This window comes from Brassica napus, chromosome A6 (assembly GCF_020379485.1).
Source record: "Brassica napus cultivar Da-Ae chromosome A6, Da-Ae, whole genome shotgun sequence".
NCBI classification, from domain to species: Eukaryota; Viridiplantae; Streptophyta; class Magnoliopsida; order Brassicales; family Brassicaceae; genus Brassica; species Brassica napus.
This window is the reverse complement of record NC_063439.1, coordinates 22,147,572-22,175,323: the sequence shown is the minus strand read 5'-3', so window position 1 is coordinate 22,175,323 and position 27,752 is coordinate 22,147,572. Positions and strand designations below refer to the sequence as shown.

The 27,752-nt window shown below is 34.5% G+C and overlaps 6 protein-coding genes across 6 annotated transcripts; 2 read left to right on the top strand and 4 right to left on the bottom strand.

Moving 5' to 3' along the window:
* The first annotated feature begins 619 nt into the window (after positions 1–619).
* On the top strand, positions 620–2,844 carry LOC106367785 (B3 domain-containing protein At5g25470-like). The gene is made up of 5 exons (XM_013807636.3): positions 620–745; positions 986–1,100; positions 1,644–2,001; positions 2,089–2,198; positions 2,306–2,844. The coding sequence occupies exons 2-5, from the start codon at positions 999–1,001 to the stop codon at positions 2,552–2,554; spliced, it is 819 nt and encodes a 272-aa protein (XP_013663090.2). The 5' UTR covers positions 620–745; positions 986–998; the 3' UTR covers positions 2,555–2,844.
* LOC106348533 lies at positions 2,697–5,176 on the bottom strand. The gene is made up of 3 exons (XM_048735134.1): positions 5,018–5,176; positions 4,116–4,613; positions 2,697–3,445 (listed from the first exon to the last, which is right to left on the bottom strand). Exons 1-3 carry the CDS (start codon positions 5,094–5,096, stop codon positions 2,919–2,921), a joined length of 1,104 nt encoding a protein of 367 aa, XP_048591091.1. The 5' UTR covers positions 5,097–5,176; the 3' UTR covers positions 2,697–2,918.
* A 2,630-nt stretch (positions 5,177–7,806) lies between these two features.
* LOC106364858 (probable boron transporter 6) lies at positions 7,807–11,383 on the bottom strand. Its single transcript, XM_013804347.3, has 13 exons — positions 11,327–11,383; positions 11,084–11,189; positions 10,922–11,004; positions 10,642–10,834; positions 10,417–10,555; positions 10,172–10,340; positions 9,931–10,097; positions 9,686–9,859; positions 9,500–9,595; positions 8,685–9,124; positions 8,325–8,604; positions 8,104–8,229; positions 7,807–8,019 (listed from the first exon to the last, which is right to left on the bottom strand). Exons 2-13 carry the CDS (start codon positions 11,185–11,187, stop codon positions 7,972–7,974), a joined length of 2,019 nt encoding a protein of 672 aa, XP_013659801.2. The 5' UTR covers positions 11,188–11,189; positions 11,327–11,383; the 3' UTR covers positions 7,807–7,971.
* Positions 11,384–11,761: 378 nt separating this feature from the next.
* On the top strand, positions 11,762–15,479 carry LOC106352108 (putative nucleobase-ascorbate transporter 10). The gene is made up of 15 exons (XM_048735133.1): positions 11,762–12,251; positions 12,345–12,434; positions 12,517–12,614; positions 12,704–12,880; positions 12,965–13,065; positions 13,151–13,226; positions 13,296–13,355; positions 13,464–13,666; positions 13,762–13,858; positions 13,943–14,029; positions 14,129–14,187; positions 14,309–14,400; positions 14,500–14,577; positions 14,672–14,826; positions 14,922–15,479. Exons 1-15 carry the CDS (start codon positions 12,197–12,199, stop codon positions 15,138–15,140), a joined length of 1,647 nt encoding a protein of 548 aa, XP_048591090.1. The 5' UTR covers positions 11,762–12,196; the 3' UTR covers positions 15,141–15,479.
* A 312-nt stretch (positions 15,480–15,791) lies between these two features.
* LOC106387054 (probable sugar phosphate/phosphate translocator At5g25400) lies at positions 15,792–17,319 on the bottom strand. Its single transcript, XM_013826867.3, has one exon. It carries the CDS (start codon positions 16,962–16,964, stop codon positions 15,924–15,926), a length of 1,041 nt encoding a protein of 346 aa, XP_013682321.2. The 5' UTR covers positions 16,965–17,319; the 3' UTR covers positions 15,792–15,923.
* A 4,306-nt stretch (positions 17,320–21,625) lies between these two features.
* Positions 21,626–23,225, bottom strand: LOC106349560 (ethylene-responsive transcription factor SHINE 3). The gene is made up of 2 exons (XM_048735131.1): positions 23,066–23,225; positions 21,626–22,240 (listed from the first exon to the last, which is right to left on the bottom strand). Exons 1-2 carry the CDS (start codon positions 23,143–23,145, stop codon positions 21,751–21,753), a joined length of 570 nt encoding a protein of 189 aa, XP_048591088.1. The 5' UTR covers positions 23,146–23,225; the 3' UTR covers positions 21,626–21,750.
* Positions 23,226–27,752: the final 4,527 nt, after the last annotated feature.

Below are 27,752 nucleotides of genomic sequence, written 5' to 3'. Positions count from 1 at the left end.
TATATTGCGTCTATACAAAAATACAAACTATTTTTTCTTTTATAAAACTATTTTGAATATTTTAGTATAATGATAAATCTAATTACTATATGTGCATATATATTACTAATTATAAAAATTAAAAAAATAAGAAAGAAAGATGTAGATAAACACAAAATAAATACATGGAATTATCCTTTTTTGTCATAAACTTTTTCTATTTTATTTTTTAAAGATAATTTGTATAATATTTAATTTATAATCAATTAAATAATAAATTATATAATTATTCATTAAAGATATCAAAAATTATTTAGTCTAAATTAAAAATATAACTCAACCTAAAATCATGGAGAACATGACAAATAAGCAAATTCACATCTCAAATAATAGTATAGATTTATTTTAAAAAAATATATTTAATTTTAAAAACGAATCCGCGCTTTCCAAAAGCGGATCAAAATTAGTTTGTATAAACAAAGACAGATGAGCTAAGTTTTGTTGACAATTGTGCGTAGGTTTTCTTTTTCAATTTATCAATTCTGACTTATTTAGGCCCACTTATATAGAGGGCCTTTTCCGGCCCAGTAACGTTTTCCGTACTAGTCAAAGTCAAAACTCTTTCAAAAGTGAGAGTACAAATTGGCATGTTTTATTGGTGCGTTTCTCTATCCTCCAGGCAGAGAGAGAGAGAGACCTGAAACGGAGACTAGAGAGAATTAGCAAGCAAGGCGCAGCGAAGGGAAACGATTCTTCTACTGTGACGGTACGTGCATTTCACATTGCTTTTCAAGCTATTATTACTTGCGTTTTACGCATTTCTTTGTTTGTTTCATCTGAAAACAAACACTTTAAATTCCCAATTCCACCAACCTAGAGGTCTTCCCCGATTGTCCGTACACATTTTTTTTAAAAATGTTTTTTTTTGTCACTTTATTGTGGCTTTGATTATATTTACGCTTGATGCAAGTCATCTTCGTAATTACTTTACAAGCCTTAATTACAGGGAAACCAAAAAAATGTCGGGCAAGAGTGTTTATAATTTGCTTCAGGATAATGTGAGCAAGCCTCGCTTCTGCAAGTCTTTGTCTTCGGGAGAAACTTGGAGTTCTAAATCCGTGGTAACTAATGTTTTGTTACTCAACTCTTTCCATTGAAGTCAGTTTAGCTTAAAACATGTCCTCTGTTGTGTTGCTTTGCCTTGCTTTCAATGTTGTTGCTAGAAAAGTAAGACGTAATCATCTCATCCTTCCATGTTTGTTTTACCCCCTTTTGCTATCAATTTACTTTAATTTTTTTATTATTGTTCGAGAAAGCTCAGATCTTTCTACCTTTCAAGAAACTTTGACGAGAGTTTGATATAATCTCTCCCCAAGGAGAGTAGTAGTATAAATGGCACCACACCTCCTGCTTTTTTTTAATGCTTTATTATTATGCTCTCTTTTTTGTTTTGTTATTGGTTGGCTACACGTACGTTGCAAGTTCATTCCCTTTCTGCTAGTGTTGTATTAATATTCTTTCTCGTACCTTTTCTATGCATTGCTTTAACCTTACAAACTAAGCGTCTAAGCTCGTGTCTCCGTCTCAGTGTTTCCTTTTTATATTGTCAGTATTCTTTGTTTGTTTGTTGTCAACTCTTCTGATTCCCGGTTTTATATATGAAGAGGATTATCCCGGAAGAGTTCGTGAGAAGCGCGCCTGGAGCTTTTGAACACAGAGTGGTGTTCAGTGTTCGTTGGGGAAATTCCTGGCAACTCTGGCTCCAGCGAGACAAGAACGGTCTGTTTATGGAAGAAGAGGACTGGGATGAGTTTGTGAGTGATAACTTCTTAGGACCAAATGATGTCTTGCTCTTCACACACGCAGACACTATGTTCATTGAAGTGCAAATCTATAAACAAAGTTCGTACCACTTGAAAGAGATCACTTCAGCTCCTCTCCAAGCTGATCCCCAAGCTGAAGTGGTTACCCCCATGCCCCAGACTTCTCCACCGGAAACCCATGCCCCTGCCCCTGCATCTAGTAAGACTATTCATGTAGAACTAATCATATTCATGTTTCTCAGAGTCAAAACTATTCCTTACTAAGTTTGGTTCTTTTTGTTTTCAGCAAGTGGAGCGAGACAGGCCGGTGCTCATGTCAATAGTCCTGAGCAGTACCTCTCAAATCCGAGTAACCCTTTCTTTGTGAAGACGCTGGGTAAAAAGATTGATGTTTTGGTAATTAATAACGCTCAGCTTTATTAAATGTGATCTAGTCATAACGTTTTGAGTTTATGTTTTGTTGCCTTTTAAGCTAAGACTTGAGTCTTTTTTTCCCTGTCTAGTATGTGAGCCATCTGGTGACTGAGAAGTATGGCTTGCAGTTTGGTCCCCACAATTCCACCATGTTTTACCTCCTTCCCAACGAAAAAATCGAGGCAAACACTAAGATCTACGGAGGGTGTGCTTGTTTCAATGGCTGGGCTGCTATATGTCGAAAGTACAAGCTCAAGCAAGGAGACGCTGTTGTTTGTGAGCTTGAGCGCTCAGGAGGTGTGGTCACGGCTGTTAGACTGCATTTCCCCAACGAATAAAGATATTTGAGTCTTCTCCAGTCTCCTTCCTATGAGTTATAGCGTAGTGGTAAGTTTCTCATAAAGATGATTGTAATGCTATATGCTACCCTTTATGTTGGGATAAGTATCTCTTAACAGTTCAAGACTTAAACTAAGAGTAAACACAATCAACTTGATGTTGCTGACTTTTATTCTTGTAAGTTTGTAGCTATAAATGGCAACCTTCATGTGCCTTCTCATGCAAGAAAACACAATATAGCCCTAAATAAACGGTCACCTTTTACATCTCTTTCGAATAAAATCAAAAACACACCAAAAAGACAAATATATTATCAAAGTAAAACCCACACAGTTTCATTTCTTGTAGTAAGATTCCATTCATCTACCGCTTACGAACGCTTAAAAGCTTGACGTCATCAATCACAGGCCCACACAAAGAGGAGAAATCATCGCTCCTCATGGCATAGAAAGTACTGTAAAACATAACTCTAGTCCTGGTCGAAACCGCCACGAACCTGATAGAAGCTCGTTTAAACCCTCCAGTGCCACGCGACTCGTAAGGGACCTTAAGCGTGTCTCTTCCCGCAAAAGCCTCAACCACCATCGATCCTTTGCAAGCGTTGTTGGCGTCCCCAACGGCAAACGAAAGGACGTAAGTCTTCCCGATGATGGTCCTAGCCACTTGAGCGATGGCGCTCTCTTTGCCAGCCACTAGCTCGATGGCTCGGCGACCTTGCGGGATTGAGAAGTGTTCTGTGTCTACGTACTTGACGGCTTTGAGAGACTCCACCATCCAACCGGGTAAAGGAGAGTGGTCGTCTTCTATAAACGGTGGGATTAAAACTCCTGTGGTCGAGCCTGGTAGTACTAGTGGACCTTCTTCAAATCCTCCGTTTTTCAAAATGTTCTCTGTTCAAATAAAAACATAGAAGCTGTAATAATTACAACCAAATGCAATAAATAGCTAAATAACTAGGCAGTTTGTAGAGGACTAGCTAGAATCCATAGATTGATGCATTAACTATAACTAATTATTAATTTGATATAATTAATAAAATTATTTTGATGAATTATCAAAATTAGATAAAAGATTTATACTAATAGTAATATTACTGTTTAATTTAAAATATTTACACTAATTTAAATCAGGATTTGAAGAATTTTTATTTTTGTGTGCCTATATCAATTTTTAGAACCATGACTCTGATAGGATACATGCAACAAAGAAGTCAACAGTTAAGAGTCTTGTGGCTTTTCTTTCATTTGTTTTACTTATTCAATAACGAGAACTAGTCTCCTCCTTGTTTGTAGGAAACAGTTCTCCACTTTCCCTTGTTCCCATTTTGTAAGGAGTTAATGACTCCACTTTCTAATTCTTGTTATTTGCTCTTGTACTCTCTATTTAAAGAAATGAAAAAGACAAAAAGAGGTAGACTTATCTACCCAAAAGAAAACATGTATTGTTGTGTTCTCTTGTGTGTTCATGTTTCTAGATCAACATTGATATCTCTTGGCAAGGGACCTATCAGACTCCATATTTAAATTTGTAAAAAATAGAGTAAACAGAGTTATTACTTACTGTTGGTTGGTCGGGGAGGGTAAAGAGCTCTCATGGCAACACCATCAATGAGTGGACCACAAGCTGGATCCTCTTCTTCACCTGGATTATGAATCACTATCTCAGCGACCTCACTCTCCGCCTGAAACGCCCAAGCGTATAGATCCCACCCACTGCTGCTGTAAACCGTCTGCACCGGAATGACGCCAGAGTCAGGTGCCACGGAGATGTTGAGCCTTTCATCTTGAGCGCACGTCCTTGCGGCGCTGAACGTGAGCGAGTAATACATTCCTTTCACCACTTTAAGTCTCTGTTTGATCGACGCTTCGTTTCCGAGCCGGACTGCGAATTTTCCGGCGGGGACAACGAGAAGCATGTCTCCTTGTTTGTGTCCTGAGCTTATGTACTCGACGAAGCCCGTGACTTCCCAGTTCGGGATTGCCATCTTGTTTATTACTTCGGTTCCTTTCATGTCTGATGGCTTTGGTCCTAGCTCGAAGTCGCCGTTCGGTAATATCCCTGTGAATTACCATATTGACCTTTAGAGTATTAGCGATTTAAAATAATTAATTTAGAAAAAAGGAAGATATAGGCACGTGAGGTGTGTCCGAGAGACAGCCTAACTGGGACTGTGTATAACATGGATTAGCTTCCGTGGTGGGCCCAACTCAACTTCATTGATTGAAAATGGTCCAAGAACTTTACAGCGGTGTGTTTGTGTCAGAAGCAGGGTTAAATTGTAATTTCACCATCCGCTCATGAAGAGTATATTAAAATTGTAACTACGTTTCAGTGCTGTTGTGTAATAAATAGAGAAAGAATTCGAGTTTTTTCTTCAATTTTTTGAAAATTTTCTTTATGGTATACTAGTAGTATATCAGAAATGTTATAACTATGTATGTATAGGTGTTAAAGAAGCTTACCGTCACGGAAGGGGACAACGGCGGAATTGGCGGTGGCAATGAGAAGAAAGACGAGAGACACGACGGTGACGCCTCCCATTGTTAAGGAACTCCGGCTAGAGAGGGAAGAGATAAGTGTTAAGTGTAGAAAGTATTAAACAAAGAGAGTTGATGTGTTGCTTATAAGGAGCTGGAGCTATCGAAGTGCCCTTGGAGGTTGCTATATATTACGAGTGTGTGCCACTCTGCCTACTGATGTAGAGTTCGCGTGTCCCACGTGGGGTACTGACCTTACTGCTTTCCATAGATTTGGAACCTTATTGATATACAAGTTTTAGTTTAGTCTTTAATGCTATATAGTTTAGTTTTAGTACTGTTTTATAATTATATAGTCAAGTCATTGTGAGGCGGTGACTGACTGACTGGGGAAGACAGACGACCACAAGCAAAGAACAAAAAACACTAAACGTGATTATGCGACAATCTCTTATCCACATGCCATAACACATGTAATGATGTAAACACATAAGACTAATATTGTGAAAATAATTGATATATTTTTTAGTAATCTTACGTTTTAGTCTATCTGACATCTGATTAATTATAATAACTGTGATGAGGCCAATCTTTGTCGTTTTGATAGAATTATCGGTGGAGATACTACGAGGAGAATCGTTTATCGTGGCGTGGCATGTGTTACACCAAAAACAAAGTTAAAAGAGTTTTATTTCCTTCTTTTTAAAAAGATATTTCTAAGTCTTTTGTCCTCTTTGATTTGTCTCTTCATGCGTTTTTTCTTACTGTGTTCTTGGCTGTATTTTTTATTATAGAAATAAGAAATGTGTAGGCTATGAAGGGCACCGTTCACTGGCTAGGAATACGGTTTCCAAAGTTGGCCAGAGAGATGGCCTCCTCAGAAATTCAGAATTGCGTCTTATTCTCATGTTTATCAGCTCAAGAAAGGGTGTGCCAATTCTATTAGTAAAGAAATGAATTTCTATGTTATCCAGAATAAAAATAAACATAAACCACAACGTATTAATTAGTTTTCAACTGTATGACATTCTAAACTTCTTTCAGTTGTTACACGAATTTATATAAATTGTATGCAAGTTACTTTTATGGTTAACGATATTTTAGTTACTAGTCAGCAGAAAATATTGATTAGGAAACTGAGAGCAAATTCGAACGAACCATGATCGATGTTTGATATACAATGAAGGGACGAGAGCCGAGTAGCTCATGGCCCAGTGGCCATATGACAGTCCCTTTGGGACCTTGGCATCAAGGGTTCAACCCATTTCTGCCTCTTGTAGTGAGGCCTTCCCCTGTATGAGGGTTTGGGCTATCGGGCCGGCCCGTTGTAGCCCGAAAGTTGACAAAAAAAGAAGGGACGAGAAACCGTCGGAAACGTGGGTGGGGACGGTAGGTAACGAACGAGTGGGTCGGCCCCGTATAAAAGAAAGAAGAGATAGCGACAAGAGACGTGCAAAAGGCAGGATCATGCATCTGTTTCCTCCTCCTTTGTACACTTCTTTTACTCTTCTACGGGCCCATTGGCCTCATCCCTCCATACACGCACAAGCTAACTATAGATAACCTTTTGGTATTATTAGGTTAATTAATCATCATATTGTAAAGACAAAACATTTGAGGTCCGTTATTATATTCATATGATTAATGCTATATTAGAACAATGAACCAAGAATTATGTAGCTTCTCCAACCGGGGATGTTAATAATAAGTTTTTTGATTATTGCATTTTTAAAAAAAATGAAAAAGTGGGTTAAAACAGTGAGAATCGGTTATGTAAAGAGAAATTTTAATAACCTTGCAAGATACTCTAATGCCACTTGAATCTTTTTATTCGTTCATTTTTATGTTTTATTTTATGAAATAATTATATTATTTTCAATAGTATAATATTAGTTTCGTCTCAAACTCACTCAATCATGTTATTTTTTAGGTTTGTCTATAATGTTTTTTCTAGTTGAGCTAGCAACATTTGATAACATTAATCTATGAGAAACTGTTTTTTCTTTGAGTAGAGCTTTTCACAGCCAATCTTGGAATTAGTGGTTATCTCAGTCGGCAGGTGGTCTAAATTCGAACTTAAAGGCACCAAGATTAGCTCAGAAACCGCCTGAGATGTTCACACAAAGTCACTTGTCGTCTTGAGATTTGCTTTTTGAGAAAGCGAGGATACAAAACCATTTGAGCTTTTGATCACGCAAATGAAAAAGGTTTTCCAAAAGCTTCTTTCAGTATGCACAGAACAACAGCAAAAACTGTCTAAATAATGAGCAATAATAATAGTTGCCAGTTGAGAGAAAATAATAGAACGAAGTTACTCACATTGAATTCAGAATTGTCTCTTCTTTTGTTTGTTTGTTAATTAATCCATTAATTATTCATGTCCGACCCTCCTGTACTAATGTGACTCACATGGAAATGTCTTCAAATAAAAGTTCATATCCTTTTCTACTGACAAGTCTATTAAATATAATACCTTATCTTATCCTCATCTACCTCATACTTATTCACCACGACCCGTGCAAAGCATCGCTGCATATGATTCATGTAAAAAATGTTTTAAAGTGGCATCTTTGAGGAACTGTCTAAAGTCTAAACATAAACATGTATCTTTTAGTCTAGACATAATCCATTGCTCATGCAAGCTTACATTAAGCATCAGTATCATACAATCTTAAACATAAGTACAGTGTTCAGATGAACCGTGCATAACCATACAAAGCAACGTGTGTTGTATTTTGAAGCCTAAAGAGTAATTAAACAGCGCAAGAGATTAGGATCTGTTTTGTTAAGTTGCCTTTATAGTTTGAATGTAATAGCCAAGATTTGAGGACAAACTAAAGGTTTTTAATAATTGCTGAAAACATATTTTCACCATAAAAAAGTATGACGCAGATACATTTGTATACAAAAAATATAACAACTCCAAAGGATTGTATGTTTCAATGAGGCTCAAAGGTTACACGCCTTTCTTCAGACTCAAGGCGCGGCTGAAACAGAAAACATTTTCTTGCATCAGGTTAACAATATTAGGAAACTTATGAGGAAGATATATAAAAGATTTTGATTATTACCTCCTTCAAACTTATAGTTCGGATTCTGATCTCCCCTCTACTAGTAGTCATCTCGTCCAATATCTCTGCATCATGAAACTCATCTTCCTCTTCTCCTTCTGATAAATGACGAGAAGATCCCAGTTTCTGCTCACAGTAATAGTTTAAAAGGTATCACACACTTGTTGACATAAAGTCCCTACCAGAAAATACCCAAAAATAAAATAACAGAAGAGCTTTACCCGGTAAGCAAAACTTGAGTGTTGTATAGGTGCAGCTACTATTTCTTCATAGTCAGCAGCATCTAGCACTTGAAGGTGTTGCGGATCAAATAGCTTGGGGAGCAAGTGTTCTCTTATACTTATGAGTAAGAAGAATAGCGCCGGGAAAAATATACCAGCCACAGGAACCCATGTCATTCCATAGCACAAGAGAAAGTAAACCAACTGAAAAAGTGTGAACATCACAATCACTTTGTATGGTACTAACTCCACAAATGAAGCGTGTACTCCTTCCAAGACTCTGCATTAAGATGAAACCAAACCAGTGATTGAGAAACCTCTCTCTCTCTAAAGAAAAAGAAACAAAAGCTTTTAACTAACTTGAAGAGTCTGCTTTGAGGGATGAAGAGAAGCAACAGTCTCTCCCAGAATTGGTTTCCAGGGAGACTGTCTATAGCCATATAAGCAAAGTAGCCCCAGAGAACGGAGCTTGGGATCATTTTTATGACTGGCACAGCAAGAAGTGTTAAACCAACAAGTACTGATTGTAACAGGTTGCTCACTCTTTGCTCGTTTACTCTAACTGGCAAGTTAGCTTCAATATGCACGTCTGGATCAAACTTTCCTTTTGTATCTCCTCCTTCATCTGGTCTCATCACAACTTCTTTCAAGTCTTTTAAATCATTAGCTACTGAACAAACCTGAGGTGAAGATGTCTCCATCTCTATAAATACTGTTTGCATTCTCCCATATATCTCTGATTTGCTGGCTTTCATCTTCATACCCTCTTTTGCACTCTTCACCATCTTCTTGCGTGTCAGCTACAAAACAAGAAACAAACCATGATACCAATTAAAGAATTTAGAACACACTTAGCTTTTAAATAAAGACGACTTTCTTTATTAATGTTTAGAAACTATCTAAAAACTAAACACTGAAAAGCTCTTTTCGTTATTCAAATCAAAGTCACAACTCAACTCTAGTATTATAGGAATATTAACACCTCTTTTGCTAATCCTATTGCTATTGCTAATAGTTTTTTTTTTGCTGTTGCGTAGTACAAATATATAATTTCTTCTAAGCCTATCTTTATACGTAACCGACTTTGTTAAGAATATTTTGGCTGCAAGCTATTGAAGCTTATCCAACAGTCTTTGAAGTTGTAAGAAACTATGATCGATGTATTTGATCTTTACCTGACGATTGAGAATGGCAAGACTCTTTGTGTGCATTGGAGCCTGAGGAATAACACCATTTGAAGGAGGAAGTCCAAGTAGTCCACATATCAAAGTCTATAAATGATCACCATAACAACTTTTTGTTTATACCATGAAAACCTAATTATCTTTTGAAATCAGTTTTAAAAAACGTGAGAAACACACCATGATTCCAAGCAAGAAGATGTCGTAGTGGTAAGCAGAAGGGTTCTTTAGATTAAACTCTTTCTGCTGTGCCATTTGTGAAGCTACACTATGGTCGAAGAAGTAAAGTCCAGCTATCATCACAGCAGGTATAATCCCAGCAAATATATACATTACTGGTACCTTCCCCATGTCCTGTATATAAAATAAGTTTTTGCTTAATTCTATAAGTAAATTTTGATTAGTCATATTAGCATCTTAATTACCTTGATTACAGTCCAATGGTATAATGAAGCTGTCTCCCATGGAAGAGGACAGAACAGTCTTCGAGGAACACTCTCAGGGACTTTGCTAGGAACCGTGTAAGACAATGCAGTCCAGAACAATACCATTAAGGGAACACCATAATCTCCAATGAAACTCCTAAGCCACCCTGTTGGTTTTTAGTGGCCTAAAATGAATATCTATTCACACACCTTCAAGTAACAAATGTAAACAATGACGTACCAAAACCGTACTTCCAAGACTTTGCTCTCCTGCTCTTTAACGCTGTGATCAACAGACCTAACGAGAAAATTACCGCAAGCAACCCATTTGTATATAGCCAGAGGAAATCTGACTCTCCTGATTTATCATGATGTTCACTCTTGGAAGCTTGAAACTCACTAACCAAACCCTGCATATATATATATATATATATGTATATAACTAAAAAATGTTATTTGTAAATTTTATGACAATGGAATTGGTACCTTGATAGCTTCTTGTAAGAAGAGAACAGCAATCAACATGCCAAAGAGTTCTCCAGCGATTCTTGTAAACCTTGAGATGATTGTGCACGCGTTAAATATCGAAAGAAGGATAAGAAAAATTGCAGTCCATACACAAACCCTGCAGATATTAGCAAACCAATCAAACTCTCAGATCAAAACAGATACATTCAACGTTAAGCAATAAGATTATGTTTCATTAGTTACCATGCCACCCAAGCTAGGTAAAGCTCTCGACCAAGATCAGGTCTGCTAATGCAGAAACTGTAAAGATAAGTATACATCATGATGGTTGGCTCTGCAACCCCAAGTATCAACAAAGGCTGTCCACCAAAGATGGCGTGGATGATTCCGCAAAGAGAAGTAGAAGCTAACGTCTCCACAGCACTTAGAGATCCACCTATATATTAATCATCAGAGCTAGGTTAACACTATTATGAGATATTCGATTCATAGCAACATGAGAAGAAGAGGTTGTATATAATACCTGTGTGTTTACTTAGTTGCTCACCAAAAGCAACTACAGGAAGAGACGAGGCGAAGAAAATATAGCAAGTCGGAGCCAAGATTCTGGTGAGAAACATATTTAAACATCAAGATTATACATAATCAACAGAAATATTTTAAATTTAAAGTTTGTGTTGTTTACCTTAAACCGGTTTTGAAGCCAAGAATCCAGTCTTGTTTGTAGCATTTGCGTCTACCTTCGATATCTCTGAGTATCCCCTTGAAGGGACCTCCTTCACTCTCCATTGCTGCAGAGATATACGTAACGTGTTAAACAAGATAAAACACACGTTGACAGTTAGGTTTAAAAACCTAAAACATCATAGCTTTTGAAAGTGATGAGACATAGCCTCAATACATATGCATTGAATCGTCTTTGACATACCTGGAGAGTTTGTGACGGTTCTCTCTCTCTAGATTCAACGAATACGCTGGGAAATTCTAGAGAGAGAGATGAAAAGACAAGACAGAAATCGATCGTTGGGGAGAAAAAGGCGGTAAGGACTTATATTTTTGATGTGGCAGAATCTCATTGGCTAAGATAGAGGAAACCAGAGAGCATTGCACAATATACGTACGGGTTAAGACATAATTAAGTAGTTGACAATTAGTAAACCGCGTAATTTCTCCACCCATGTTTCATTGTTTCTAACTGTTTTAACAACAATCATGTTAATTACAGCTAATTAAACTCCATATGACACCTCAGCATACTAAATTTCACCTTTGACCGGGGTGAAAAACTTCGAAGTAATTTTTTTTTTCATTTTGACCTTTAAGCGATTTAGATACTTTGGAGTAAAAAACGTGAATCAAATGTAGTCTTCATGAATATTGACATTTCCGTTTCCACCGTTAAGAGTCGCTATTTTTCAAAATTCATAATATTTCGATAATTATAGTCAAACATTTCAAAACTTATATTTAAGTCATAATAAATAACTAAATATCAACAGGATTTGTTTATTTCAAATTCCATGTATCAAAACTGACATTGTTAAAACTTTTATTACCACATTAATTGAAAAATATACTCATTAAATCAATTTAAATTATATAATTTATTTTTGCTTACAAATAATAGTTGGGGAAAGGCTAAGAGTTTTAACTCATATTACCTTTTTGTTACTTCTTCTCCTTTCACTACACCTTCTCCATCTTTTTCAAATTACTCAACCCTTCGACTTGCTAGATCCTCTCAAAGGAAACAAAAAAGTAACAACGTCCATTTTACCAAAAAAAAGTAACAACGTCCATGGCAAATGGTGGCGGCAACAATAACGCTGGTGGCGGCAACAACAACAACGCTGGTGGCGGCAACAACAACAACGGTGGTGGGGGCAACAACAACGCTGGTGGAGGCAACCGCAACGGTGGTGGCGGAAACACAAACAACAGTGGAGGTTGCAATAGGACGGTGGAGTTACAACCACACCCGGTGAAAGAACAACTCCCCGGCATTCAGTATTGTGTCAACAGTCCTCCTCCTTGGCGTATGTTTTAAAAAACAAAGAATTATTTTATTAAATTAGTTTGTTTATGTTGTGTAAATAATATTTAATTATCGTGTTGCAGTTGAAGCGGTTGTGCTAGGTTTCCAACATTATCTGTTGAGTCTCGGCATCACGGTTCTTATTCCAAGTCTCTTAGTTCCAATCATGGGAGGTGGTGATGTAAGTTTTGATCTAACTTTTATTTCTTTTATGCGCTTTCTTTTGATCTATGTTTAACCTTTTTTCCAATATATTTTGTCATTTCTCAGGCAGAGAAAGCTAGAGTTATACAAACAATGCTATTTGTGTCTGGATTAACAACATTGTTACATTCTTTCTTTGGAACTCGATTGCCTGTAATAGCTGCTGCTTCTTATGCCTATATCATACCTATCACTTCCATTATTTCCTCAAGCCGCTTCACTCACTACATTGATCCTTTTGAAGTAAGTCTTAGTCTTGGTTTCATCATTTATTCTTACAAACCAAACCTCACTGATAAAAAACGGTTCGATCACATGATTAAACAGAGATTTGTGAGAACAATGAGAAGTATACAAGGGGCTCTGATTGTCGCCGGCTGTTTCCAAGTTCTTGTATGTTTCTTAGGCGTATGGAGAAATATCGCCAGGTAAAACTATTAATTTTATTTTGCTTTACCAGAATTTGGACTCACCAACTAAATTAAAGTATATTTTTAATTGTGTGATCATTAGATTTCTAAGCCCACTCTCAATTGCTCCTTTGGCAACGTTTGCCGGTCTAGGACTCTACCAAATTGGCTTCCCTTTGGTATGTTTATATATATATTCATGAATATTTTATATTATCTATGTGTTGTAAAAACCTTTTTTTTTATAGTTGGCGAGGTGCGTTGAAGTGGGACTTCCCGGGTTGATCTTACTGGTTTTAGTCACGCAGGTAAAGTTCTAGCAATTACTTCTTTTTTTGTTTTAAATCAGTACACATGATTACATATGATAACCTAGAAACATTAATAAACGCCAAAAAAAAATCTGTGGGTTTTAGTACTTACCGCGCTGTCTGAAGATGAAGCAAGGGGGGATTTGGGACGGATCAAGATGCGATCGTTATGGGATAATGATATGCATTCCATTGGCTTGGTTGTTAGCTCTGCTACTCACATCAAGTGGTGTATATAACAACAAGCCTCAAACTACTCAAATTAGTTGCCGTACAGATCGTAATGGTCTCATCTCCAACACTCCTTGGTCAGTTCTTCTATTTGAATGTTTTCTTATTGTTATTTCACTATCAATATATTCAGTTTTTTTTAATTCTGTTATCTTTATGTGAATTACAATAGGATATACTTACCATATCCTTTCCAATGGGGAAGCCCAACCTTCCACTTCACTGATTCTTTCGCCATGATGGCTGCTTCTTTCGTCACTCTCTTTGAGGTTATTCTTTTGTTATGGAACTGATAATCTGGAATCATAACTATATATGGTTATGAAGAGTGCAAGTGTTGTATGTTATTGCAGTCGACGGGTTTGTTCTACGCATCTGCAAGATATGGAAGTGCAACTCCGATCCCACCATCAGTTATTAGCCGTGGTACTGGCTGGCTGGTTAGTCTAAGAATAACTTAATTAGTCATTTTTTCATTTTATTCGTTTATTAAATATAACTTTCATCATCTCATAAATACTTGAATGATTATCTTGTAGGGAGTTGGAGTGTTACTGAACGGCATGCTTGGAGGCGTCTCAGGGATCACTACATCAACGTAAGGAACCTCTTACCTCTAAACTAAAATTTTAATTATCAAGTATTATCTATCAATAACTATAAATTTTTATGTATAAATTCTAGTAAAGGCTTATGATATGGTTAACGATAATGTTCAGAGAAAATGTTGGACTTTTGGCAATGACTAAAATTGGGAGTCGAAGAGTGATACAAATATCAGCTGCCTTCATGCTCTTTTTCTCCATTTTTGGTATTTTGATGATTTTTTTGTTAAAACTTTTTCCATTGTACAAATGAATTTGGTGAATATTTTTCGGTTTAGTTCTTATTTATTTTGATCAAAATGCAGGAAAGTTTGGAGCCTTTTTCGCGTCCATACCATTACCAATCATGGCGTCCGTTTACTGCATCGTCTTGTGTTTTGTGTGTAAGTCTTTTCATGACATAACACTTACATTTTCGTACAATATATATGCTTTGTCGCTTTCACTGAAAAATAAAATAATTTATATGCAATGTAGCTTCTGCGGGGCTTAGCTTTCTACAGTTTTGCAACCTTAACAGCTTCAACACCAAATTCATCTTAGGATTTTCCTTTTTCATGGCTATTTCAATTCCTCAATACTTTAGAGAATACTACAATGGAGGTTGGCGGTCTGATCATCACTCCAGTTGGGTCAGTACATCTTCTTGCATACTTTTGAGACAAAATTTATAACATATTCTTTTCATAATATGGGTTGTTTCTTGGGTTATGTGAATACAAACCAGTTTGAAGATGTGATAAGAGTGATATTTATGTCACACACAACGGTTGCGGGAATGATAGCAATAGTGCTTGATTGCACATTGTCTCGTGAGAACGATGAAGCCAAGAAAGATTGTGGGCTGAAATGGTGGGAAAAGTTCAGATTATACAATCTCGATGTCCGAAACGATGAGTTTTATGGTCTACCTTGCTGCCTCAACAAATTCTTCCCTTCTCACTGAAACTTTCACAAATATATTTCTTTCTAATGTTTTATATATGATATTTTGCCTTTTGAATGTTTCATTCCCTTTCTTTGTGTCACCTCAATTTTATAGCGTTTGTTAGATTTTATAACATTTTATTTAGTTTGTTACATTTTGTCTTTAGTTTTTATATTCCATAAAAGTTTGTACTAATATACTTAACAGTGTTTCAAACCGTTTATTAGGTTTGGGGGATTTCAATTTTATGAATATGGTTAGGTGGTGCATAGATTTTGTAATATTTGTGAAATCACGAAAAACAAGAAAGAAACCTGAGATTTAACACTTGCGTCAACCACCACCACTCCCTCATCTCTTGTTAACACATTAATCAGCATCAGTTGATTGCAAACATATTTACTCATTTTTGGAAGCAGCTTTCGCATTTCATAGCTTTGGTCTAATTTACAAAAAATCATCTTTTATAAGTTATAGTATGGTTTTAAAACAAACATTACAAAATAATTAATATATATATATTTTTTTTTAATTATCATGTGCAGTGCAGGTTATTACTTAGTGTGAAGATATATATGATCCAAGCAATCTGCAATCCATAGGTAGCCAAACCAGTAAGTTAGACAAATAGATCAAAACCTAAACTCAGATTCTCCATGCAATTTGTCATTCTTAAGTCTGAGTATCATAAACCAAACTTTGTCTAACATCTACTATAAACCCTTTAAGCTCTTATTCCAACAAAAATGCAATTTAAGCAGGAAAAAAAAAATTCAAAACCAAACCACTTTTTTCACCTTACTAATTATCTGGCTCGTTCTTCCTCCCACCTTCCTTCTCTTCCAAAAGCCGACCACTCTCTTCATCACTCTGCTGAGCACTCTTCTGAGCCTCTTTAGCCTTCAATGCTCTTAACTTAGCGTGATTGTAATAAGCAACGCCCAAGAACGCAATCCCGTAACCAAAAAGATTAATAGGAGTCACAGTGTCTTTAATCACCGACCATGAGAAGGCGATCAAGAGCCAGTCCTTAGCCACACCAGCAACACCAGCAACACCAGCAGATGTTTTCCCGACCAAAAGAAAAACAGCAAGATTCAAAGCAAACGCACAGAACGAGTTGGTCCCGAACACGAGGTAGTCGAGATGGAAGCTAGATGTATCTCTCAGGACCGGAAACTCCACAACAATCCAAGGAACAAACAAGAAAGCCAAACAACAAGGTGCAACGTAATAAAGAGAAGTGATAGGGTTCAACGTGATTCCTTTAGACGCAAGTAATATCTGAATCATTACCAAACGCGTCGCTTCGAACGCAACCGCACCTAGCTGGAGAATCACACCCCACACATCAAACCTAGCTTCACCGTAAGCAGCTATCGCGACGCCGAAGGAGATAGACAACATGTTAACCATTGTCTCCGACTTAAAACCTTCCTTCTTAAACAAGACACCGATGGAGTAAACAGCGACAGGCATCAAGGCCTTGAGCATCTGGATGAAGGAGACGGAAAGGTAGATGTAGGCCGAGTTGGAGAGCCAGAGGGAGAGTGAGTACAACGCGCCGATAGGAACGACTGATCTGAGGTAAGTGTCGCGTGACATTGAGACAGGCTCGACGAAGTTGAAGACCTTGATGAGGAGGAAAGCTAGGGTTGAGCAGAAGGACATGTGGATCATGGTTAGGGAGATGGGGAATGGCCAGTTGTACATCTTCTTGTCGAGGATGTATTTGTTGTAGACGATCACGGTGAAGCTGAGGAAGATCCATATCGCCACGTAAGTGTACGAGAGGATGATGTTTTTAATCACGCCTTCGCTCAGTGATCCGCCTTTCCCCATTGGCTAAAATTTATTAATACAGATTCTATCGGCGGAGGCGGTGGTTCTACGGCGAAGACGGTGGTTGAGCGAGTGAGTTGGTGATTTTTTTGGTGTGAGATCCTGAAAATACGTTTCGAGTGTTTACCAAACACAAAGACTCCCCACGTAACGGAAGTGCTTCACCAACTTATAAATTTCTTCTAATTACCGATTAAACAATATTCATATTATAAGAAAACAATATCTATATTCTCATCTATAATGATATAGTAATTATGGGATATTTGCACAATGTAACACTTTTAAAAGTTTAATTATCATAACATACACTTTTTGAGAAGGGTTAGCGATTAATTGTATACCTACTTTTACAATTACTAGAGTTTGGCCCGCCCTACGGGCGGATTATTGACTGAAAGAATATATTATATCAAAAATTTATTGAACATTTCAAAATGTTTAATTTAGTAAATTTGTAAATAATCTTTAAACTTTAATGCCAAAAATTACAATTATACGACACTCAAATTTTTATTATTACAATTATACATTTCTACATATCATCTATTTTGATAACTCTAATATTTTGGTTGAAATAGTGTTTGTTATATCTTCATCATGCTTTTTTCGTCAATGTTTTAAATATATTTTTTTTTGTTGAAAACTTGAAATGCTGAAATAACCACACATTGTAAGTTAATTCTTTGTTACTTTAAGAGAATTAACGTTCTTGGTTGTTTGTAGAGCATATGCTGGTGTGAGAAGTCGTCTGTTGAAAGCATAATAGAAAGTCTTATAGAAACCGATGATTCAGGTCAGAGAAATTGTTGTGCGTCTTTATATTGTTTGTCTTTTCTTCTTTAAACCATAAACAAAAGGATTGGTTTCACAATGATTGATTTAGTTACTTCAGTTTGTAGTGATATGCTTTACTATGATATATAATCATATTTTTATTTCCTGAATCTCTAGTTATTTATTTTTAAAACTATATTATTGCTTTTTTAAAGAAAAAACTTGTTATTGTACAGCTATGTATTTTTACTACAATTTTTTAGTTATTGATTTATATTTTAAGAGTAATTTAAAAGTGAATAAATATTATCATATGTTTGACTTAGTTTCGCTTCCGATTTTTATTAATTTGATTACAATTTTGACCAAAATACCTATTACTACAGAGACAGTTTCTCTCACAGAGAAGAAAATAGACATGTCTTTAGGTGTGTTGATGTCTTTTTGTAAACTCATACAAAGATGCGTACTTGTTTATTGCTCATGAACCTTCATATGTTCTTGTGAGCATAGATACTATTACCAAGATGTCAAAGAGCAATACCAATGTCAATAAAGTCAAGAAACATAGATCATCTGTAAGTAACGTGATAAGGTTTCTCATAGCTTTTCATGTTTAACTTATCCTTTGTAATGAATTTTAATGTCTCTTTATTGACCATTAGCATGTGCTTATTGCTTTGATGCAGAATAAGAAGGAGAGCATTAGTGCTGCTGCGGAAAAAAAAACGCGGTGAAGGGAAGCGTTACATTGACTCAAGGACTGACAATCTGACATTAGACATGTTGGTGTTGTTGTTGTGTTCTCTTCTCGGTCAATTTATTGTTGGCCTAGCTGCTTTGTCCTATCATTTTTGAGATTTTTGTTTTTCTTTGCAGTTTAGTTTTGAGGTATATCATAATTTGAGGGTGTTTTTGCTAAGCGAAGGTCTAGTTACCTGTAACAATAGCCAAGGAAACCAGTTTCTTGTAACAACAACAGTTGCTCGGAAAGTTCTATCCTATTTTAAGTTGAGCTTACAGGAAGCTGGAGATTTTTCCTTCAGTATTAATCCATGCATTCCTGAAGTGTTGCTTTGTCTATTAAGATCTATTGGTGCAATGTTTCTTCTGATGCCCATGCAAACCTTTTCCACTTATTCGATCATTTATCATTTGCACAGGTCTGATGACACAGTCCAACTTGAAGAGACTGTAGTTTAGAAAGAAACAATGCCACTGGGATGAAATTTTGAGTCATGCTGGCTAGAATAAGGAACATACCCAAATGCGCTTGGAAACTGATCTAGTATGGGCAGTTTGATGAAAGCAATTATAACCTTTTTGCATTTCTGCAACAAAAAGATTTGGAGATTGCTTTTTTTCTTGATATGCAAATACAAAGTAGCAGCAGCAAATGGAGAAGAAGAGCTGAAGCAAGCAAAGATGAAGACATGAAGGAAGAGAGAATGAGACTACACTGCTGCTTAACAGAAAAACAAATAGTGACGCAGTGCAGGGATTATGGTTGTTCTCAAATGGTTTTGAAGAAGTATTCCATAAGAAACATGCTTTGGTGACTCGTGTTTGTTGCTTTTTTCGCAAACGCTTCCTAACTTGCCGGGCTCGCTTCCCTGAAATATATGTATTGTTAAAGTCCATGTATTAGTTTCTGATCTCTGGACATGGACCCCAATGTCAAAACTCTCCTTAATGTACTTATTCCTAGCTTTTCCTCTCTCTGCATTAGTTCGTCCTAGTTCATTACATACACAACACAACCCAAAGATTCCAATCAAAAACTCCGAGATTTTTGCAATGATCAGATCTAATTACAGAGGAGATCGATTGACTTTTTTTTACCTGTGATCCTCCAGGGCTGTTGAAGACACCGAAGAAATGAGCAGTTGATTGAGGATTGAAACGACCATGTATTAACGAATTAGTTGGAGACTGAAGGATTCTGGGTATAACGGAGACATCATCTTCCACTGATCGATGTCACACCCTTCAAAGGCACACTCTTGAAGTCAAACAGACTCCTGCTCTCTGTTCGCTGATCATATTCTTCTCAAACGTCGTTCTCTCGTCTGAGCCGTTAATCTCTTATCCGGTAGCGATATCAGCGACTATCTCTGATGATGATGATTAAGTTGGGTAAATTGATCCGAGAGAACAAAACTTTTATATATTGAGCTACATGAGACCCAGAAACAGAACACGAAGTCTACGGAAACGAATCGAAGCTGTGGGAATCTTTAGTTGAGTATTGGATGTAGCAGTAGCCTTTACCCAACATGATTCCCATGATCCCTGCGAATTCCATATGGGTTTCTGGGAAAGCAAAGCAACCGCCGGAGATACTTCTTCCATTGATGAAATCTTAACTCTTGATAGATTTGTGAAGCTCTGAGATTTTTAATCTCTGGGGATAGTTGATCCTTTAATGGACAAAAGTGAAAGTGCGAGACAAAAATATGTGGGGAATGGGATGACTCGTTGTTGGTGTATATATACACCTTGTGAAAGTGGTGTAGAAGCTAGGGAAGTTGAATCGAAGATCAAGTAGTGGGAAAATTTTGTTGAATGCCGTAATAAATAGCTCCTGAAAGTGGAGCCGGAGCGGTACGACGGTGGTCTCAGCCGGAGCCATCCCTCTTACGATTCTCGTTAGGTTTTTTGATTCTGGATGTATTTAGGTTTAGACATACCACTATATATAGGAAGAGGATCAAGGAGAGGTGGAACAAAACATCCTATAAAGATTGTCATTGATTGAGCAGAAAAAGGAGATTGGAGAAGACGGAGTGGAAAAGTCAGGATTACGAAACAGGATTTGTCGACATAGGTTTGGTGGGCCAAATTATAATTTTAACAGTCCACGATGATGTGTCAAAATAAAGTGTTCTGATTGGTTAATTTTTTAAGGTGACGTGGATGCGTTTAGAAGGCTTGATATCCTGCTTTTAGTATTGTTAGACTCTCCTAATTAAAACCCTTTATATTTTTCCACGTTGCTTGCTTCTTTTTTTGGTCAACTGAAATTTTATATCGTACACAAAAAAGAATATTACACTGTGAAATATATAACCAAGGAAAAAGAGTAGATCCGTGGACACAAAGTTGGCAGAAACTCAGTTCTAAGAGCACCCGCAATGGTGTTACTCTAAGGGGAGTCCTTAGAAAAAGTGTATTTTGATTTTTTAAGTATTATTATTTATTTTTTCTTTTTTAAATAAAAAAAATAAATATCAACCAATTGCGGGTCGCCACATGTCGTCGGGACCTGCAAATAGTGCAAGGATTCACTAAGAAAGAGTCCTTATTTAGGAATTTTAAGGATTGAATCCTTAACTTTTGGTGGGATCTACCGATTATTTAATTATTTTTTTCCTAAGAACTTCTCCTTAAGAATTCCCATTGCGGATGCTCTAAAGAGACAGAGCCCTATATAAGGGATAAAGGGAAGCATTCATACGATATAGATAGTCGAAAACATATTATGACAAGTCAAATATAAAGGAGAGGAGAATTTGACAGATAGACACTATAGTAGTAATAACCATGTTAAATGGTAAACGCTTTCTTGGTCGAGGTAAGACTAAACATTCGAACAACATGAATCTAATTTGCAGATGGATTTAGGAAGAATGACTAGTCTCTTTCACATTTACTTTTGACTCTTCTTTAATCAACGAATTAATTAGCTTCCTTAAAATTGTACCATGTCTTGTCGGTCTGCTCTATGTAATTATATCATGTCGACGAATACAACAGAGATAATAAACTCTTTATAATCAAGTAGAATACTATTTATAACACAGTATACATAATACATGCAGACAAAGTTGTATACATTTTTTTTGGCATCAGTTGTATACATTTGAAAAGGTATTTACGTATATGTGCGCTTATTTCGATCTATAGCCTATAGATTATCATATATATATTCGAAATGTATTTGACTAAAGCTCCGTATTTTTTTTTAAAGCTCCATAAATTAATTATAACTAACTTTATAATAATATATCTAGTGAAGACCTGAAATGGATGCAGAAGCAGGACAAGTCCAGTTGAGAAGCTCCTCGATCATCTGCATTGCCATCTGATCTTCTTCCTCAACGTCGTCGATTTTTTTCTTCATCTTATTAATCCCAACATCACCGGCCCGTGCGTTAACGCCGTCGCTAAGTTCAACAAGCTTGACCCAGTTTTGAGTTGTTTTTGACCCGGCGCGTTTCTGCCAGACGCCGATGTGTGAGCTGTCGTTATCGAGGCGGAGACATGTCAGATATGGTGTCTGGTCTTTACAGTTTTTCCTTAGCTTAGCGTTGAGGTGTTCTGATAACCATTTAGGTGACCTTGAGAGAGAGTTGATGTCTGAAGAATCTGAGTCGTTGGATTTGATGACGGGAAAGTTGGTCTTCGCGTTATGGCCATTCATTATAACCGCTGCTTGGTCGTAGGCTTTAGCCGCATCCTCCGCCGTGTTGAATGTTCCTAGCCACACCCTTCTCTTACAGACCACACAAACACTACGCATTAATAACTAAACTAGAGTATTAAAAACTATATACTAAAAGATACACATCATATGAACTATATACGTTGCTCAGTGGCTTTGAATGGGGGCAGAAAATAATTAATTAATTAATATATTTTAATAAAAATTTATATATATTATATCTGTATTTATTTTTTATATTTGATAATGTTATATAAATTTTATATATTTCAAAAGAAGAAAAGAAACTATAAAATGATACAAAACAAAAAGACATTGTACAAATAAAGGAAGAGAAACGATGTATCAAGCTACTAAAACTATTTGGTAAAAAAACTGAATACAAAATTGATTTTGAAATGAAAAGAACCAAAGAACCGATGAATAAAAAAAAACTAAAACAATGCACGTAAATAAAAAAAATGTGATAGGTGGCCCAAAGAATCAGAAAAATAAATTAAAAACAGTAAAAAAAATCGATGAACAAAAAAAGAACTAAAAGAATTATGTATTCAGTAAATTTCAATTGTATTTTTATCAATATATTTAGAATTAATATATTTTTATCAATTAATATAGAAAAGATTACAAATATAAACAAGCCGTCGATGAAATGTGGTCTCTCTAATTGGACGAAAATGAGGAAAACGATTTAAATGAAAACACATGTCCGTAAGAGTTGCATCAATCTTTGAAAGCATGATCGATGATGGTTAATTGGATACATATGCTGAAAAACAGTTTATACATATATATATATATATATATATATATATATATATATATATATATTGTATATATGACTATGCGTGTTAAATGGTGAAGAAGAGAGAGAACTGACAAGAGAGGATGACGAATCTCAGAGACCCAAGAACCCCACTGACGCTGGCGGACACCTCGGAATTTCTTCGAATGTACCATTTTGATGCTATAAATTATTAGGGTTCTTAAGTTCTCTGTGAGAGAGATTCTTCTTTTCTTTCTGTTATCTTCAACTACTTACTTTTGTTTTACAAAAAAAAAAAAAAAAAAAAACTACTTACTTAACGCTTCTGCTTTTTGCACGTCCTCTCTACGCATTCTATGGTATTTATTGTCTTTTCTCTCCTTCCCATGCTATCGTATAAATATATTCCATCTATAATTTTGAAATTCCAATCTAGAAGAGTACTTTTTACCTTTTATTGATAAGACGCTCAAAAATATCTCAAATAAAAATATGAATATCTTTTTTTTGGTCAAATAAAAGTATGAATATCTTAAAATAAATTTATATATAATTAAATTTTAATTTGAAATAAAATCTCTATAATATTATTTGAAAAATCAGTTTCTTACGTGTCGTGTCACGCTAACGTTGACTCTCACGGTGGTTGATTATGATGATATCATTAATGAATCAAATATATATAATTATCATTATTAAATATTTATTCTATTTTTTATTTAGGTTTACTTTTTCTTTATTTTATAAAATAACCAATATAATAAAGATAATTTATAAATTTAAAAACAAAAATATCTTTTATATATATGTGTAATTCATAATAAGGAAAGTTCACAAAATAATCTTGATTTTAAACTAAAGAAATAATCTTCCTTTTTAGAAGATAAGCTTAAACAACATAATATATATATATATATATATATATATATTTTTTAAAAGTATTAAGCATTTTATTTAAACCAATCTATATTTCAAATTATTACAAAATAATTTTAAATAACATAAATTAAGATATCTTTAATGAATAAAACTAATTTAATCTTTCTTTTCTTATTTAAGTTTCCTTTTATATCACTTTATTTTTATAATTTTGTTTTTTCCAAATTAACATATACTAAATTACTATAAAATCAAAATATATTTACTCATCTAAGATGAACAACCAAACTAATACAATGAATATAAATAGTTATACTTTAATTTGACGAAATATATGTAACACAACCCAAAAAAATGAGTAACTAGACTAATTCAATTTTTTATACAAATTCAAATATTAAATTAAAAATAATATATTTCTATTTGTAGTACTATTTTTATACATATAAATTATAGAACGGCTCAACATATTAAAATAAATATGGAATTTTTAAATAATATTATAAATATATTAACCAACTATTACAATTAAGTATTTTGCATAACTTATATATATAGATATATGCATAAGGTTTCAAAGGACTATCATTGTTATATTTATTTATGTAACTTTGAATCGTCAACAATTTAGTTTACTTTTACAATTTAATTTTCAAAATAACATATAATAAATTATACATAATCTTACTAAAATATGTTTATAAATCTAAGACAAGAAACAAACTACATAAAAATAACAAAATTGATCAAAATTTTAAGTTGTACAACAAAAATATTATACTCGAATCAGAAAATTAAATGCTATCTAATATATCCAAATAAAAACCAAATAGTCGAGATATTACATATCCAAAATTATATGTCTAATTAAAATAACATAATGTTATTTAAAACCATTCATATTGATTACAATATAAATAATAGAATAACTAAAAAATAAAATATTGATAAATTATTGTAGCGTATAATATTTATATCCGTACATGAGCACATGAAAATCACCTAATTACTAAATAAAATATAAATATCTAGTTTTGCTACACATTTGGAAGAGTTTTGACGCAGTAAGACTTTTTTTCATCTTCGAAATATGACATAAGAACTCACAATTCACTGGTGGGTAAACTTGCACGATGTGTGCAAGGAATTCCCATTCTGCTATATTTTATGTCGATGCTATACCTCCAGCTTGGCTATCTAAGCCGATAAGTCATACACCATAGTTTAGTTTTTATTGTTGTTAAAAAAATATAAATATATAGTTTTTGAAATTCTAATGAGTATTTTAGAAGTTTTCAAATGAAGCCTCTTTCTCTTTTACATTTATGTTACTTTTTAACTATAAAATGCTCTGAATCATTCTTGATTTAATAGAGATGATTTACAGTCCAAGTATAAATTAAGGGTTTTAGGAAAAAAAGTATAGATACATGTGTAAAAATATTTTGGTTATTGAAAGAAAAAACGATGTGTTGTCTCCACGCCAACGAGTGGTACCAACTACCACCTGATCATGTTGCTTATTGCCTACGAAGCGCTAAGATCTACCGTTCGTCTATTTTCTTCGATTTATGTGAATATTAGTAAGAAAATTTTGTTTCAAAAGATGTAGGTAAAACTATATGCACATCAGATTGGTAGCCCAAGTTTGTAAACCATATGCACAGCCCTCAAATACATGTTTAAGGCTTTAAGCTAGAGATCGAAAGAATATTTCTTATAACCAATTAGGAAGCCAGATTTGTATAAATCTTATGCACATCAAATTAATTCGTCTATTTTCTCTAGCATCTTCTCAAAAATCTTCTTTAATCATGTGTATTCCTGTTCAAAGATGTCTTGCTATTTCTACACCTAATTTAATTGATTCAAAAATAGATGAATGACAAAAAAAGAAGAAGAACTAATCATAATTTTAGGATTATGGAAACCGCACCTAGAATTACTACTCTTAAAAAGACACGATAATAACGATAACCATAACCTTAGGATGCTGATCATTTACTTTTTCTGAATTCGTTTGGATTTTTTTAGCAAAAAAAAAGAAAAATCGTATGGATATTCTGTTAGAACGTAAGAACATGTTTATTAGAAGATTCTTAGATTGGGTTCTTAGCGAAATATAAAAACTGTTTTTTTAATTTTTAATCAAAAAGAGTTAAAAATCGGCTCTTATTTAAGAATCGTTTTTTTTTGAATTTTTTTTTGTTAAAGTTAAAAGACAGTTTCTTATATTTCGCTAAGCATTCCAACTTAAGATACTCTCAATAAACATGCTCTTGCTAACGCAGTAAGAGGAATAACCTTTGCTATCTTTGGAAAAAAATTATTTTGAGAGTAACAATTATTTCTTTTTGACATCAAATAACAATTATTAATTAATGAAAAAACCAAAGACTTGTCGGTGAGTGGCTCGGTAAAGTCCACGCATATTTGGAGTATTAGTTGTGCATTAAATGTCATAAACATATGGACGACAGGTAACGACTAAACCTTAGGCTTAAATAAAATGAATTCACCAACCTGTGCCAAATGTACCAGTTATGTGATACTATGAAACAAATAAAAAAAAAGTATTTTAGGATGTGACATATAAACAGAGACAACTGACAGACCCACTAGATGTGAATTTTCACCAGTTCTGCAATTTTGAGGAAAAACATTTTTTATGCATTAAAAAATATCGTTCGAGTCTTAGGGCATCTCCATCTCTACTCTATTTTTTACTTTAAAATAGAGTAAAAATGAATATGGAGTAAGAAATGCTACAACCCAACTTCATATCTCACTCCATAATAAAATTTACTCCATAAATAGAGTAATCTATTTTTTTTTGTTTATCACTCCATTATAGAGTGAGAAATAGGGTAGGATTGAAGTAATTTTACTCCATTTTTATTTTTACTCTATTTTAAAAGAAAAAATGGAGTTTTACATTAGAGATGCTCTTAGTATATATACTTTAAAAAAATTACTTAAATATGCTTACTGTATAATGCCACAAAAGTTAGAATGATATATGTAATAGAAGTGATACATCAAATATCCTTTATTAGTTAGTCTTATGTCTAGAGATTATATAATTTATAAATATGTTTTTACGTTAGATTATTCAGAATTTGTTGATTTGAAAAGAAAATTAAAACTTCTAGTCTCTCCTAGTTTTGATATTGATTTCCAAAATTTAATAATCTTAAAAACTAAATTTCGTATATCCCGAAAAACGACAGTAAATCTAATATTATTATCGATATTCCTAGTAAATGATTTACTATCAGAGCCATTTTAATTTCTTTATTTTTTATTTTTTCCACATTGTTCAGATGTTAGCACTAATATGCATAATTGCGGATCAGATTGGTTTACTTCTATATTGACAGGGAAGATATTCAAGATGATAAAAAAAACGAGGAAGCTTTAATTCAAAAAGTAAAAAACGAGAAATTTTTTTCCGTTTAGCTCTAGTAGCGAACTGACGAAGAAAGTTAAATTCTAATTGAGCTTATAGTAAATAGGGAGATTTAGTGGATTATTCACACTTGAACCTCAAATTGAAGACTTACACTTTGAGTGACAATTGAAGCTCAAGACACACAATTGTGTTTAATATTGGACGAAAATACTCTTCTCCATCTCACACAATGTTCAGCTCATTACAGAGAAGTCAGAGTCCTGAAGATATACTGATATATAGTGACACTCCATGTTCTCTCTTCTAGACCTCCACCTACTTCACTTCCGGTCCACACATTTGCTCAATTTTTAAGTGTTAAATATATTATTATCCTATTATAATATTTTAAAAATATAATTTTAAAATATTTTAATAGATAGAATAACAGTATAATTTATTGGTTGATAGGATTGACAAGAGATTACCACCGATTGCAAGATTTCAACATCTCTGAAATTTACAATTCAT

Coding starts and splice junctions, on each gene's coding strand:
- LOC106348533 (XM_048735134.1), bottom strand. CDS start 5,096: ATGGGAGGCGTCACCGTCGTGTCTCTCGTCTTTCTTCTCATTGCCACC. Junction 4,614..5,017: donor CGTTGTCCCCTTCCGTGACG/GTAAGCTTCTTT, acceptor GGTAATTCACAG/GGATATTACCGAACGGCGAC. Junction 3,446..4,115: donor CCCTCCCCGACCAACCAACA/GTAAGTAATAAC, acceptor TTATTTGAACAG/AGAACATTTTGAAAAACGGA.
- LOC106349560 (XM_048735131.1), bottom strand. CDS start 23,145: ATGGTACATTCGAAGAAATTCCGAGGTGTCCGCCAGCGTCAGTGGGGT. Junction 22,241..23,065: donor GAGATTCGTCATCCTCTCTT/GTCAGTTCTCTC, acceptor TTGTGTGGTCTG/TAAGAGAAGGGTGTGGCTAG.
- LOC106367785 (XM_013807636.3), top strand. CDS start 999: ATGTCGGGCAAGAGTGTTTATAATTTGCTTCAGGATAATGTGAGCAAG. Junction 1,101..1,643: donor CTTGGAGTTCTAAATCCGTG/GTAACTAATGTT, acceptor TTATATATGAAG/AGGATTATCCCGGAAGAGTT. Junction 2,002..2,088: donor TGCCCCTGCCCCTGCATCTA/GTAAGACTATTC, acceptor TTTTGTTTTCAG/CAAGTGGAGCGAGACAGGCC.
- LOC106387054 (XM_013826867.3), bottom strand. CDS start 16,964: ATGGGGAAAGGCGGATCACTGAGCGAAGGCGTGATTAAAAACATCATC.
- LOC106352108 (XM_048735133.1), top strand. CDS start 12,197: ATGGCAAATGGTGGCGGCAACAATAACGCTGGTGGCGGCAACAACAAC. Junction 13,227..13,295: donor ACCAAATTGGCTTCCCTTTG/GTATGTTTATAT, acceptor TTTTTTTTATAG/TTGGCGAGGTGCGTTGAAGT. Junction 13,356..13,463: donor TACTGGTTTTAGTCACGCAG/GTAAAGTTCTAG, acceptor TGTGGGTTTTAG/TACTTACCGCGCTGTCTGAA.
- LOC106364858 (XM_013804347.3), bottom strand. CDS start 11,187: ATGGAGAGTGAAGGAGGTCCCTTCAAGGGGATACTCAGAGATATCGAA. Junction 11,005..11,083: donor GGCTTCAAAACCGGTTTAAG/GTAAACAACACA, acceptor GTTTCTCACCAG/AATCTTGGCTCCGACTTGCT. Junction 10,556..10,641: donor TACCTAGCTTGGGTGGCATG/GTAACTAATGAA, acceptor TAATATCTGCAG/GGTTTGTGTATGGACTGCAA.